Source organism: Alternaria metachromatica (assembly GCF_023757995.1).
Source record: "Alternaria metachromatica strain BMP 0045 chromosome Unknown scaffold_9, whole genome shotgun sequence".
Lineage (NCBI taxonomy): Eukaryota > Fungi > Ascomycota > Dothideomycetes > Pleosporales > Pleosporaceae > Alternaria > Alternaria metachromatica.
The window spans coordinates 543,822-556,789 of NW_026055500.1; the positions used below are offsets into that span (position 1 = coordinate 543,822).

Below are 12,968 nucleotides of genomic sequence, written 5' to 3' on the forward strand. Positions count from 1 at the left end.
CGTGACTGCAAAATACAGTCCCAGCAACGAGATCGATCCAGTCTTCTGTATGAGCATCTCGGAGCTGAACAGGCTCTGTCCATCGTTAGCATTTCATTACACGCAGACAAATGGGTTCTTTACGGCGATGAGCGTAGCGGGGAGGAACAAAGTAGCGATTTGCGCCAGCGTCTTGACGTTCATGGTGTCCTGATGGCCTTCCTTGGCAGTGCGCACGAGCTCTATAGTATGTGTGTGCATTTGGTCTGTCGTAGCGCGGTGTAAGTTGATATTGGTTTGCATGTGTGTAATGGAGAGTAGGAGAGCTGCATTCGTTCGTGTGGTGAGAATAGAGTCCAGTAGCTTCCTGTACTCGTTTGATTTGCGCATCAGCCTGCGGAATGCGTCTTGCGTGTGCTCGATCTCGATCTTCAGGTGCGCGACTGTGTTGTTTGCGTCGCATGCGCTTCTCGTGCCACATAGAAGGGTATGTTGGCGATTCCAGCCTTGCAGGACTTTGAGTTGCCCATTTACCGCGGCCGTGGATGTTGATAGTCTGCTTTTGAGCTTTGTTAGACATTGGATGTCTGAGAAGAGGACGGTGTGGTCGTAGTGAACGGGTGTGTCTAGGTGCGAAGACACTGCCTTTTCTTCCTATGGTGCGCATCAGCAGTGTGTTGTATATTGGCTTAGGGGTCCATAGCTCACGTATCGTCTTAGCTGTGCTTCCATATACTCGACATATGCATGCCAATTCTTGATACCGGAGTACAGGAACACGAAATGGACGTGTAAATTAGGAGCTTTACATGTGATGTTTCCCGCGTCATTCTTTTCGAGGGACGGTATTAAGCTTGTACGTGCGTGCTTAGATGGCTGTAGTACAACCCAGGTGGACTGTTGCCCAGATAACTGCGTTTTGTGATACACACCAGTCTGGCGCAATGACCATGGATGGCCTTTCTGTCGCCCATTCAGCTCGACGTAGCGCATATTGTAGCATAGTTCCAGGCATTGGCTAAACCTGGCTGCATAGAAAGTGTGCCGTGCGCGCTGGTCATCTTCAACTTTCCTTCCGAAAGCGCGTACGATATCTATGAAGGGGGTAAATATCCCTAATCGACCAGACAAGATGCGAAATGCGAGCTCCGTTATTGACAGCTGTCCCCAGGAGAAGCGTTGTGTTATGATACTGACTGCGCTCAACTTAAGCTTGTAGATTCAGTCGCGAATCGCTTACAAGAGTTGGGTTACATGTGGTACCGGTGGTTTCTTACTAGTTAGATGTGTATTGACATTGTTAAAAAATACGTACAGTCTTAAGAAATTCTTGTTCCAAGTCATTGCTTGACAGGTTGCTCTCCAAGATTAGACCTTCGCTCTGTGTTACTACAAATCAAAGTAGGTCTGCGCTTCAATGGCAGTATTGATAAAGCTTACCTTGAGGCTCCTCTTTCCATAAGACTGTAAGGTCACCGCCAGTCTTACAGAAGAACGTTTCGGTTTCGTTCGTCAAAGCCTCATCACAAAGCGTACGATCAAACCCATCTGGTGCATAGCACTCTGATGCTAGCGGATAGTTCTGAGCCGAAGGCGATGTCACTTGGTCAAGTGTCACCATTGTGCCCGTGTAAAAAGAATAAGAGATGCTTGCATGTGCCAATGTAGTACAACGGAGTCGCTCTAATACGATAGATGAGTTTGCATAGCCGACATGATCAAAGTATGGCCTAGCAGGAGAAGTCCTCCTGCAAAATCCGGTGAGCGCATTTGCTTGCTTGGTGGCGCTTTTCGGGATACGTGTCAAGGCTTTATCCAATCGAGCGACATAAATGAGCTGCATTGCGACCCGCATAAAGGTCAGCCGTTCTGCCTCGCTATCTCGCAATCCTACACAGAGCCTTGCGACCCCACCCCACCACAACGATGTTGGCACAGACTATAACACAACAGTACATCGCCCTTGGAGACCTTCAAGCCTTGTTGCGAGATAAGTTTGGAGCTGGCAACTTCAGGATAGTGGTTAGTGAACGATTTGCGCAAAGAGACAGCTCAACGATTGGAGCACTAACGTACGGTCCAGGAAAATTACGAATCCTACGACTTGACGGTTCCAGAAAGGCTGACCGAGGTACGCTCATGCGGTATGCAGCCCAGTGATGTCATCATTACTGACTTGAACTAGGCCGAAATCGCGTCTATCCAGAAGCCTGAGAACAACTAAGATGGACAATCTGGTCGAAAGCATTGAAAGCTTGCGTTTCAAGAACAAGAACATCGAGGGCCGATTTTTCGTCCCTGGGGGAGAGTTGATCAGTGTAATGTCTGAGCCTCGAATTCGTATGGCTCTCCATGAACTTGGGCTACCCTTGTATCAACACGAAGAGATTCTTGGTAGAATTGTCAAAGGGGCGAGGCGTTGCTTTGCCATTCTACTCTTGAGAAAATGCGGTCGCTTGATTCTGGACTTCTTTAGCAAAGATGCTCTGCAAAGGTCGCATCCTGACGATCGTCTCCCGTTCGAACCAAGCTCACTTGCCGCATTGTTCGGTGTGGAAGTTGATGATCTTAAGGTGCAGCGCTTTCTCGAGAAGCAATGGGAATTCTCCACTCCGTTCTTTTCCCGGATGCTATTGACGCGCGAACTCGCGCAAGGGACAATACTCCCTATCATCCATCAAGAGTCGATAGGTGAGGGTTCTTTCGGAAGTGCATACATAACCACGATACATCCTCAATGTCATGAACTGCCCATCGCAGCAAACAAGGTAAGTTTTGCATATGAGAATAGCAGAATGGTGACTGAGATATGTAGGTCGTGAGAAAGGAGATCAAGAAGTCTGCGGGACAAGCAGAGCATGCTTTCGCGCAAGAGCTCCGCAATCTGTCCCTGTTATCGCATCTCAAACACCCGAACCTTGTAGAGCTTTTCTGCTCCTACCGCTTTCGCGATACTTATACGTTCGTGTTTGATGTGGCAAACGGGGGTACTCTTGCGCAGCTGCTTCGCGGAGACTTGGTAGCGCCGTATTTCTCGAATCCCGAACCCTCATCACGTCACAATCATCCGCTGTTCGCAGCTTTGGCGGACCTCGCTTCTGCTGTTGAAACTGTACACAACTTCTCTTCGGTTGTACTGGATGTGAAGCTGACAGGATGCCACCACGACATAGCTCCACGTAACATCTTCATCCGTGATAAGACTCTTGTTCTCGGAGACTTTGGGCTATCTACCTTCAAAGCTCAAGAAGAAGGTTCCTTGACAGCTTTCAAGGAGATTAGATCAGACTACGCCGCACCCGAATGCCAACGATTTCAAGACACTCTGATCCAAACCGCCGAGGTCACGAGAGCAAGCGACATATGGTCTTTTGGTTGTATCCTTGCTGAGGTCGCAACATTCTTGGCCGAAGGCTCTAAGGGGGTGGAGAAGTTCCGAGAAGCTCGATGTCACGATGTGACGAACGAGATAACTTGGTTCAGATTCCACCACGGGCCCGCTGGGCCAAGCCTTGAAGTGCAAAACTGGCTGATGTCACTTCGACAGCGGGGCACGAGCCCAGGAACTTCCCTCATAACGCTTTGCGAAGAGATGTTATCTTTCGAACCTACACAGCGCCCGAGGGCAGTTGAGGTCATGCTAAGATTGCAGTACATAGCTGTGTTTGGCCTGGCTCGTCTCGTATCAGCATCTTGGGAGCAGCTTGGAGACTTGAAGGGTGCCGCCGATCTAAGACTGGGGCGAATGAATTTCGAAGGTTGGAGTAATGCCTTTGAGACATTCTATCACGACAGGCTATGTCAGCAGCCCCAAGGTGATGAGGTACCGACATTCCAGTTTGAGCTGATTCAAAGCGAGCTCCAAGACATGTCCGCATTTCTCGACAGTCTCGTAGACAAGAACGACGACTACAGGCGCCGATGCTCCAAGCAGGTCCACCAAATCCATGTTCGGTTACTCGGTGCACTCCCCATTCATTGCCGCGACTTGGCCAAAACTCATTCGGAACAATTGATATTGCAAGACGTCCAAATCCATGGTTTCAATTTCGGCCCGGCGGCAGGGGCCAGTAATGCTGTGAGCCACGAACTCGGCTTACTCGTTACTGTGAAGCTGTTGATCGAAAAGGAGCGGCAGGGGCTTCTGAGCGAAAAGCGTGGTCTCTTCCTTAAAGATCAGGATGTCAAACTGCTCGATGACATTGAGCAACATACCCGGGCTTTAATAGAGCGAAGCGAGGGTAGATTCCTGGTAGAATGGGTGGAATACAGCTTTGCGTGGGCAGATGATGAGACGGGAAGACAGTTCCGGGACCGTGTTGCTTCGGTAGCAGGCTTAATGCACAATGACGACGCCGCCCGGATTCCGAGTACCCTGCATTGCCGAGGGTTATATCATCGCCCTTCCAGAAGGTCGTTCGGTTTGGTGTATGAGCTACCAAGCTCGTCGGACGAAGACTTGCAAATCCTGACATTGAATCAAATGCTTCATGGAGGCTTGTCCTATCGTCCCACCCTCGAAGTCCGTATACGTCTCGGCTATGCCTTGTCGCAAGCGGTTTACCAGTTCCATTCGGTGGGGTGGCTGCATCGTAATCTCAACCCGACAAATATCTTGTTTTGTCCAGCGAAGGAAGCAGACCGAAAAGAATGGGCACAAACACCGATCATGCTAGGATTCGCTAGCAGTCGACAGAACGAGGCGGACGCTGCTACGCTTGGCCCTGACAACAGACTGAACTACCACCACCCGGACTATCTGCAGAACAAATCGAGATATCGTCAGGAGTACGACTATTACAGCATGGGTATGATGCTTTTAGAAATCGGACATTGGGCGCCACTGGTGAAGCTTACTGAGAGTAAGCGGTTCCGCGGCCTGGGGCCGGAGCAGTTCACCAAAGAGATTTTGAACACGCGTCTAGCCCAGGTTGAGCTCACAATGGGATCGCGCTATCAACGTGTGGTAATGAGTTGCCTGAGCGGCCACTTTGCTGCTAGGGGAAGAACTGGGCGCGAGGACGACGACTTGGTTCTGCGTAGGATGTTCAAAGCTGAGGTCGTCGACGCGTTGGATGAGCTTTTTAGCGCTGTTAGGTAGCATCCTTTCGATTTGTGCGTTTGGTCATAATGTGAGCCATGTCTTGAAGGATCGTGTTTTGCCGGCGCGTCAGTTTCGTAACAGGCCGGATGGTCATAGCGGGGCTTACTTAATACGCGGGCTGCTGCCTGGCAGCCGGGTTCCCACGCGACGGAACGAACACTTGAGCAACGACTTCCATCTTCATGTCGATTCCATGGAAGGCACTGCAGATTGCACGCAAGAAACATCTTTTTTTGTGCGTGACACTGCCTACTCGGCGGCTTCTGTGGCATCAATCGCACACCAAATTTCCACTGCCAGCTCTTCGCCAGACGCCAACCTGCAAGAGATTTTGGCACTGGCACAATCCCGCGAAGTCGACTTCCTCCCTTTGATCCATCAGCCAACTCTTGGAAACGTAGGTGCTGGCTTGACTGCAGTCGTGAATCAGCGTTTTATCAGGAATGACCTGGAGCTTGCATTCAAGGAAGTCAACTCCGGGAGTGCCTTCCTGCGAGAGCTCAGCTTTGTGAGCGCACGCGCGCTCCGGGCACACCCCTTCATTACTAAGTTACAAGGTATCGGCTGGAGTGTGGACAGTAGGAAAGAGGGCAACAAATGGGTTATCAAGCCGGTTCTGGTCTTCGAGAAGGCCACACATTCAACATTGTGGTCCTTTATGCACACTCGCGAAGGCGGTTCTCTCAGCTATAAGCAAAGAATAAGTATTTGCATTCAGCTCGCAATCGCTGTCGCGGATCTGGAAGACCATCGTGAGCATAATCGTTTCAATCGATAATCCAGCTAACGTTGATCAGGCATCATACATGGCGACATCAAACCAAAGAACATATTGGTCTTCGTCGACGGGGTTGAAAACGGTGCCGTTACCATTCAACTTGCCGATTTCGGGCACTCCAGTGCAGTACCAGATGAGGCGCCTGATCTACACGTTATTCTTCCCGAATCACGCCCGTGGTCAATACCCCCCAACGAGTATCGTCATACTGGATTCCATCTCTTAGATGCTCAGCGGGCGATGTCTTATTCGTGCGGTGTGTGCTTTTTGTGGCTGCTGTTCTATAATCACCCCGCCTATGCCGAGGGTGATTTCGCCGATGACGTATTATCTTTGGACAGCAGTACCATGCTTGCAATAGCAAGAACAAAGTTGCAACAAAGTAATGAGACCTTTGAAAGTATCAAAGGCTGTCTAAGTCAGCTGTTCGAACTGACGCTAGCTGCTGAACCTTCAGCTCGCCCCACGTCGATAGATACTCCTCTCCAAATCTTGAGGGACTGCTTCGAAGCCTGCACGAAGGACGATGATCCCGATCCACCGTGCGTTACTGAAAAACCGCTGGCGGTAGCCCCGAGCATGACCTACGATGCGATTCGAAAGATTCCGGATGTCTTGAATTGGTTCGATGTACGTGTTTCTACTCCTCCAGTGCCTTAGTCTGACATTTTAGGTTGTGCAAGGGTTATTGCAGCTCTCCGATGTGGACTACAGAGTTCGAGTCATGATTTTCGACAGTCTAATCATTCGATACCAGGAGGTGTTGCATGAGCCGGACATGACGCGTCTACGCGATGCAATAGCCCTGGAAATTGCTTCATGCTACTGGCTTGGTTTTGGCACGAAGAGAGATGAAGCTCTAGCGAAAGTTTGGTTGGCAAAACATACGCCAAACCAAGGTTTCTTCGACTATCGCCTCACAAAACTCAAGAACACACTTGGAAGTTGTTACCTCTGGTGGACAAAGTTGTCACAGCAATTACAGATTGGACATCTGGACTTCACGAATGACATGCAATACTACCGAGACCAGCAGCAGACACAAGCGATACTGGAAGTCGAGCGTCGAGAGTTGGAAGACTGGGAAGAAGTACTAGGTCCTGGACACTTCATTGTGTCCTCAAGAAGCTTGGCAGTATGTGAAAAGCTCATCAACATTGGTATGCAGGACGAAGCAATTGCTCTGACTCAGAGTATGTATGATCGTTCGGAAGCGGTTCTACCGTCCGATCATGTTGCACTGAATGCGTTACGAAGTTCGCTAGTCAAGTTGTATTTGATGGAAGACCGCCTGACCGAAGCGCGCCAATATTTGTTCGAGTTGCATCCGGAACTGAAGGACGAAAGAAGCAGAGTCAAGCTTTTGGAGGATGTAAATGATGCAGTCTTTTTAAGAGACAGTGCCAATTACATCCTCCTAGCCGTTCTGGAAACCGGCATGAAGCGCTACAAAAAGGCAGACACAATCTACAGGCTGGTCATACCCCGCATGTGCAAACTTCTTGGCGACCGAAATCTGCAATGCGTCAGAGCGCGATACGACTGGGCTATGCATCACAGCTACCGAGGCAACTATCCAAAAGCATTGGAGTTACTGGACCCTTTGTACAAGGTTACTGTCTCCAACTACGGAGAAACGCACGAGCTATCTCTGCTGGTTGCGCAATCGCGGGTTGAGCACCAAGTTCGTTTGCGAATATATCGAAAGACTTGGGTTGGCCGCTTCGCTAGTCGGAAATTCCAAATGTGGTTCTACAAAGAGCCTATTGAAGCTGCTCAGGCATACCTTGGAAACGATCACCCGTACACTATAATGGCTATCAACCGCGGGGTAGCCGCACTAGCAGGGAATATTAGGTACAAAGAGGCCATTGAGCTAGCGAAGTGCGCAGTGGAACTCGTAGAGAAGAGATCTGGCAAGGGCTCAAACGCTGCAGAATATCAACGTGGCAGGCTCAAGCTAGTACAACAAAGTGCATCATTGCATGGTATTTTCTTCACCTGGGGCTCTTGGACTTTACGGTCACACGAGCCGTGGCGCTTCAGGGGAATTCCTATATGGTGGAAAACCACGAAGTTTGAACCCTTCAAACTCGATCTAACACTGGATCCCAATTACCGCGCAGATAACGTAACCGCTTGATTGCTCAAACGGTTGCTGCACCTATATACTTGCAGCCGACGCAGGTTGCCAAATACACTGAAGAAGCGGTTTTACCTCTGGAGGATACTGGCCGGGGCTGGTCAGCCGATAGTGCATCTACTGGCGCCGGAGTAGGCAAACGTCAGTCAGTCATGTCATTTTTTAAGCCCGCAGACCAGAAATTCCTTCCCATGATCTCATTTCCTTCCACGAACGATCTTGCCGCGTTGCTTTTCGCTTAGGTTTACGACATGATGGTTGTCGTACTTGTTCTCTGGACATTATAGAACATCAGAGTAGATGTAGTTTTGGGAATTGGATCGAATCAAAACGCACGATGCCAGCGTAGTAAGGGCTGCAGAAGCGGACAGCATGTGGCGTCCTTTGGATTATTTTGTTGGAAACACATGAAATAGGCGAAGGTTTCTTTTAATTCGCTCTTTGGAAGTATAGCGTGCGTGAGCGAGGTGCGCTTTTTGGAATTTGCATCGAATATTGAAGGGAAGGAGCTGGCACAGCTATTCATCTTTGCGAATACCCTTTTGGTATTTGAGCAGACTGAACTGGACATAGCGCAGCAAATATGTGAACGCTATGAAGACATTTTGGAGAAATGAAGCCTTTGGGTGGATGAGAAGAGAAGAAGGATGGCGGAAAGATGAGGGGTTATATACAGCCCCAGCATCGGACGAGCCATCGACGCTTTCAATCTCCGCAATCAAAAAGAGAGGAGAAGAGCGAAACGTAGCCATGTCTGCCTACTTCCAGACTTTTAGTATTCCGGTATCGAGGGCGCCAGACAGCACAGGAGACATGTAAACGTACGATGGCTGTTTTGGTATGATAACTCCATGGAGCGGATGAGGAAGGAAGAAGATTGCCAAATAATTAAGTCTCTGATATCGCACCTGAGCACATGTAGTTGGCCTCAGGGCTTTTCTGAGAATGAGAGAAAGACGTGAGACCTTGTCGTTAAAGAGATAGGACCGCCGAACTCTCGGAGCGGACCATGTATGCTTCTGAGGAAGTTCTTTGAAGCGACGTTCAAAATCCCCAGCTGGGAGATGTAACTTTGGAAAGGTCACAAAGAGCGCCGGGACATAGTCCTGGTACTTCATGTTTTGTTTCAACGAGAGTTTCCAACCATCGACACCAGCTCTAGGATTTTGAGGGGAGCACAGCAGCGCGGACATGTCTCCACGCTATCGAAATTTTGGAAAAGAGGAAGAGTGCTCAGACATTCGAAGTACAGTAGTAAATTTAAGTAATAATCACAGAACTGTGTAGATAAAGAAGAAGAAAGGCGGAAGGCGCGAGGACGTATTTATACACCACTGCTCACTGCCCACTGCCCATACGCGGCACATGTCTGCGATTTGAAAACTGATCGAGATTGGAAGCCAAGGTGCAGTTCAAGCCCACTTCCAGAAATATCATCGCATTGAGAAACGCATTTTTGAGGATGTGAAATCCGCTTTCGAGACAGAGGTTGCGAAATCTTCGGAGACGCAGAACATCGCATTGGGCGGGTTGGTTTTTGTGTGAGCGCAGCGCCAGACACATGGCACGATCGGCGTATCATTTCTGGGAAGAAGACCAGAGCCGGCAGAAAAGTCCTGAAACTGCTTTCTCAATATTTTTTGACGTATGTTCCAGGCAGTCATTTTATTTTTTGTGTTTTTGGAGTAAGACATCAGGAAGTCGCCAACGAAACATAAGTCTGGTGTGGGGGTAATTTTGAAAGGAAGAGAGAGCCCGCAGACATTCATCTCCTTGCAAGTGTATTTTGGTAAAGGAAGAAATGAGTTTCGGATAATGACAGGAAAGAAAGAGGCAGAGCAGGAGACATTTATATACCCACACCCAAGCGCCGAACGCTCAGACACTGGAAGAAATCGGGTGGTCAGAAGTAGTGGTGGTGATCATCATGATGTATATATATTTCACGACCATATTGTTTTGGCCGTTTCCTTCTGCTATCTACGTATACACTCACCTAGCGTCTTCGTGCACATGAAAGTGCTCATTCAACGTCCAGAGAATCAGTCGTCTTCGCCATACACTGGCCCGTTTATCGCGCCAGTCCATACTGCAGAAAGCGCCGACGCTCAATATATACCAACAGCGCCCAACAAAGAAACCACTAAACTATGCAAAACGACATTCAAGAAGCCAAGTAGGAGATACAACGCGAAGGAAAGACGGAGAAAGTCATCATCCTAACCGCTATAAGTACGGCCCCCCGCCGCCCTTCTCAAACTCCTTTGGATCTCTCGGACTGAGTTCCGAGCCATCAGTATCCACCCTTCTTATCGCCGGCTTATTCTGTACTCTCTCGGGCTCAAACCCAGGACTAGACGTCCGCGGCATATCCCAGTCATCCGAGTAGCCTGGTGGTCCGACCGGCTCGTCATCATCATCACGGCTAGCTATCGGAAGGAGATTTGTTGAATCGCCCTTCACAAGGCCGAGCCTCTCTTCCTCGGTAGCAGTAGCTGCGGCTTTACCCTCTCTGCTGCTCTTCCGGCTATGCCTACTAGTCGGGCGCACTTTGCTACTTGACGCTTCGCCTGTGGATTCTGAGCGGTGCCGAGAGAAGACGTTTTGGAAAGAGAATTGACGCTTGGCGATGTGAGGGTTCGGTCGTGGTGGGGCGAGGGAGTCGTTCGAATCGGTACGGCTGTGACGGTACTGCGGGTCGGGGAGCGCGGCGAACTGGATGTGTGTGTCGATTGGCTTGTAAGATGTGTCTTGTGTCATTATAGTCTGCTTGTAGGATCCGGCGTCTGATTCGCGGTCCGATGCGCCGTCGGCTTGTGGGATGGACGGGAGTGTCTGCATGCCCATGCCAGAAGTCCCTGGAGCGTGAGAGCTACCGCGACTACTAGTCGATTTGCCTCGGGAGCGCAGTCGTTGGAAGAAGCCGGGGTGGAAGCTAGCGTTATCGTCGTCGTCGTCGGATTCGTCGGTCGGGAATTGTGACATCCCAAGAGGGGGGTGGATGGTTCGGGTTTGGACAATGGTGCCGCTGCGCGTCGGTGGCCGATTGGGGTCGAGAACCGTTTTACGTCTTCGGAGACCGTCAAACTCCACCTGCTCGCCCTCACCAATCGGTTCCATGTGCTCTTCTTGAATCTTCTTTGCCTCAGCAAGCTCCTTATGCGACCTAGCCTTTGACAGTGATCTGAGGATTGCCGCGCCGCCGCGAAGGGTGTCGGCTCGGGGCTCGTATTCTGGTTCTTCCATCTCTGCGACGGTTCGCACTTGGTCGAGGTCGCCCTTGAAGACGGCGGAGTCGGGAACGTCCTTGGCCGACTTGGAGAGTTGTAGTAGCACGACTCCGGAACAAATCTGCAAGAAGCCCATGATGACAGTGACAATCTGAAGCGGTGTGCCTTTGAAACCCTGGAAGAGGACGGCCGAGGTGACGATAGTCGCGGAAGTGAAAAAGACGTAGTAGGTTGGTGTTACCAAAGCAGCATTGAACAGATTCAAGGCTTTCTGGGCAAAGCTTAGCATACTCCACATGGCCAAGAAAGAGTGAGGGACTTACGTTGAGGTAGATGATTTCCGTCAGCAATGTAACCACCACAAAGACGAGCAGCACATAGAGGAACCATTCCTTAAACTGTCCGCCGTATGTGCCAGAAGCCTGCGCTACGACAGCGGCACCGAGGCCTTGGGTTGCGACAACGCTGAGTCCTCCGATCAAACTGCAGATGGTGATGTAGACCATCATAGTCTTCTTTCCGTACTTTGGGCCGAGCCAGAGAGCAATGACAACACATGCGACGATGACGACACCTGCATAGCTGAGAAAGCCGGGCGCAATGACCCATTTCTTCATGTCTTGGATGCGCGCCACAGACGACTGCTCTGGCGCGTTCACTGCAATGACAACAGATCCGATGATGCAGTTGAAGCAGCCCACCTTTCCAACAAAGCTCAAGCGTTCCTTCAAGAATATAGTGGACAGTATAGCGCAGATAACGACGGAGAGAGCGCCCATGGGGGTTACGAGAATAGCGTCGGTGAAAGCGTATGCGACAAGGTTACTGCCAGGTATTAGTAGGATGTTCGGACGTGATGCCTCGTAGTCTGTACCATATCTCTCCAACAATCATGAGTGTCATGCCGAGCCACCACCAAGCGTTCTTGAGGTATCCGTAGCCTTCTCCCGCCTCTTCATTGTACTTCTTGTTCGCCTGTAACAGACCATGCTTCTTGATGACGAACGACGTGCCGATGAAGACACCCGATGCAATCGCCAGGACGAGACCAATGATTTTGTACGAGCCTGGACGGGTTCCAGTGTCGCCGCCCATGCCACCAGCGCGGGCATCCAGTTGGGCGGCGGCATGGAGGACGTGTGCTGTTGCGTCCATGGTTTGGTTGGGTCGCAGCGTGTGCTACCAAGTGCTAGTGCACCGGCGACTCGACCTGGGGGTGTAATTGATCTTGAGGCTGCTTTACCGCGGAAGCATGGATAAAACTGTTGGCGACTTCAATGCCGTGTGTGAAGGTGCACGAGGCTGCACGTGGAGGAACGCTGGATCGCGGAGGCAGGCACGCTTTGGGAAGTCTGTTTGGACAGGGTCCAGGGCGCCACGGAGATGAGAGAGGAAGGCGCGGAGCGGTCGCAGAGGAAGTCGCAAAAATCGGGGAGGAAGGCGCGAGTGGTAGGGGCTTTCTGTTGGTGAAGTACGAGGAAGGCGCAGTCTTCGGTGCAGATGCGGGCCGTTGGTGCGTAATCGTGGTGCGTACAGCTGAAGGGTCTAGATGCGTAGGTGATTGGTGCGCGGGTCGTCGTGGTGTTTACACGGCTGTTGGGGGCTAAAGCGTGGCGCAGAGGGGCTGCCAAACGCTGTTATACAAAAAGTTGCGGCGGAGATTGCTTGAGTAAACAGAGACATGCGACAGCAGAGGCCGTCCCGCCGCCGTCAACATGTAATCTTGCTGCAGGG

At 50.6% G+C, this 12,968-nt stretch overlaps 3 protein-coding genes across 3 annotated transcripts; 1 reads left to right on the top strand and 2 right to left on the bottom strand.

Annotated features, from left to right (window-relative positions):
* Nucleotides 1–96: 96 nt before the first annotated feature.
* Nucleotides 97–509, bottom strand: J4E83_004991 (uncharacterized protein; the record flags this gene model as incomplete). The annotated part of the gene is made up of 2 exons (XM_049331914.1): nucleotides 97–373; nucleotides 424–509. 2 exons carry the CDS (start codon nucleotides 507–509, stop codon nucleotides 97–99), a joined length of 363 nt encoding a protein of 120 aa, XP_049189009.1.
* Nucleotides 510–2,204: 1,695 nt separating this feature from the next.
* On the top strand, nucleotides 2,205–8,004 carry J4E83_004992 (uncharacterized protein; the record flags this gene model as incomplete). Its single annotated transcript, XM_049331915.1, has 7 exons — nucleotides 2,205–2,747; nucleotides 2,795–4,349; nucleotides 4,608–4,841; nucleotides 5,395–5,835; nucleotides 5,881–6,117; nucleotides 6,319–6,491; nucleotides 6,535–8,004. 7 exons carry the CDS (start codon nucleotides 2,205–2,207, stop codon nucleotides 8,002–8,004), a joined length of 4,653 nt encoding a protein of 1,550 aa, XP_049189010.1.
* A 2,226-nt stretch (nucleotides 8,005–10,230) lies between these two features.
* Nucleotides 10,231–12,389, bottom strand: J4E83_004993 (uncharacterized protein; the record flags this gene model as incomplete). Its single annotated transcript, XM_049331916.1, has 3 exons — nucleotides 10,231–11,505; nucleotides 11,558–12,059; nucleotides 12,109–12,389. 3 exons carry the CDS (start codon nucleotides 12,387–12,389, stop codon nucleotides 10,231–10,233), a joined length of 2,058 nt encoding a protein of 685 aa, XP_049189011.1.
* Nucleotides 12,390–12,968: the final 579 nt, after the last annotated feature.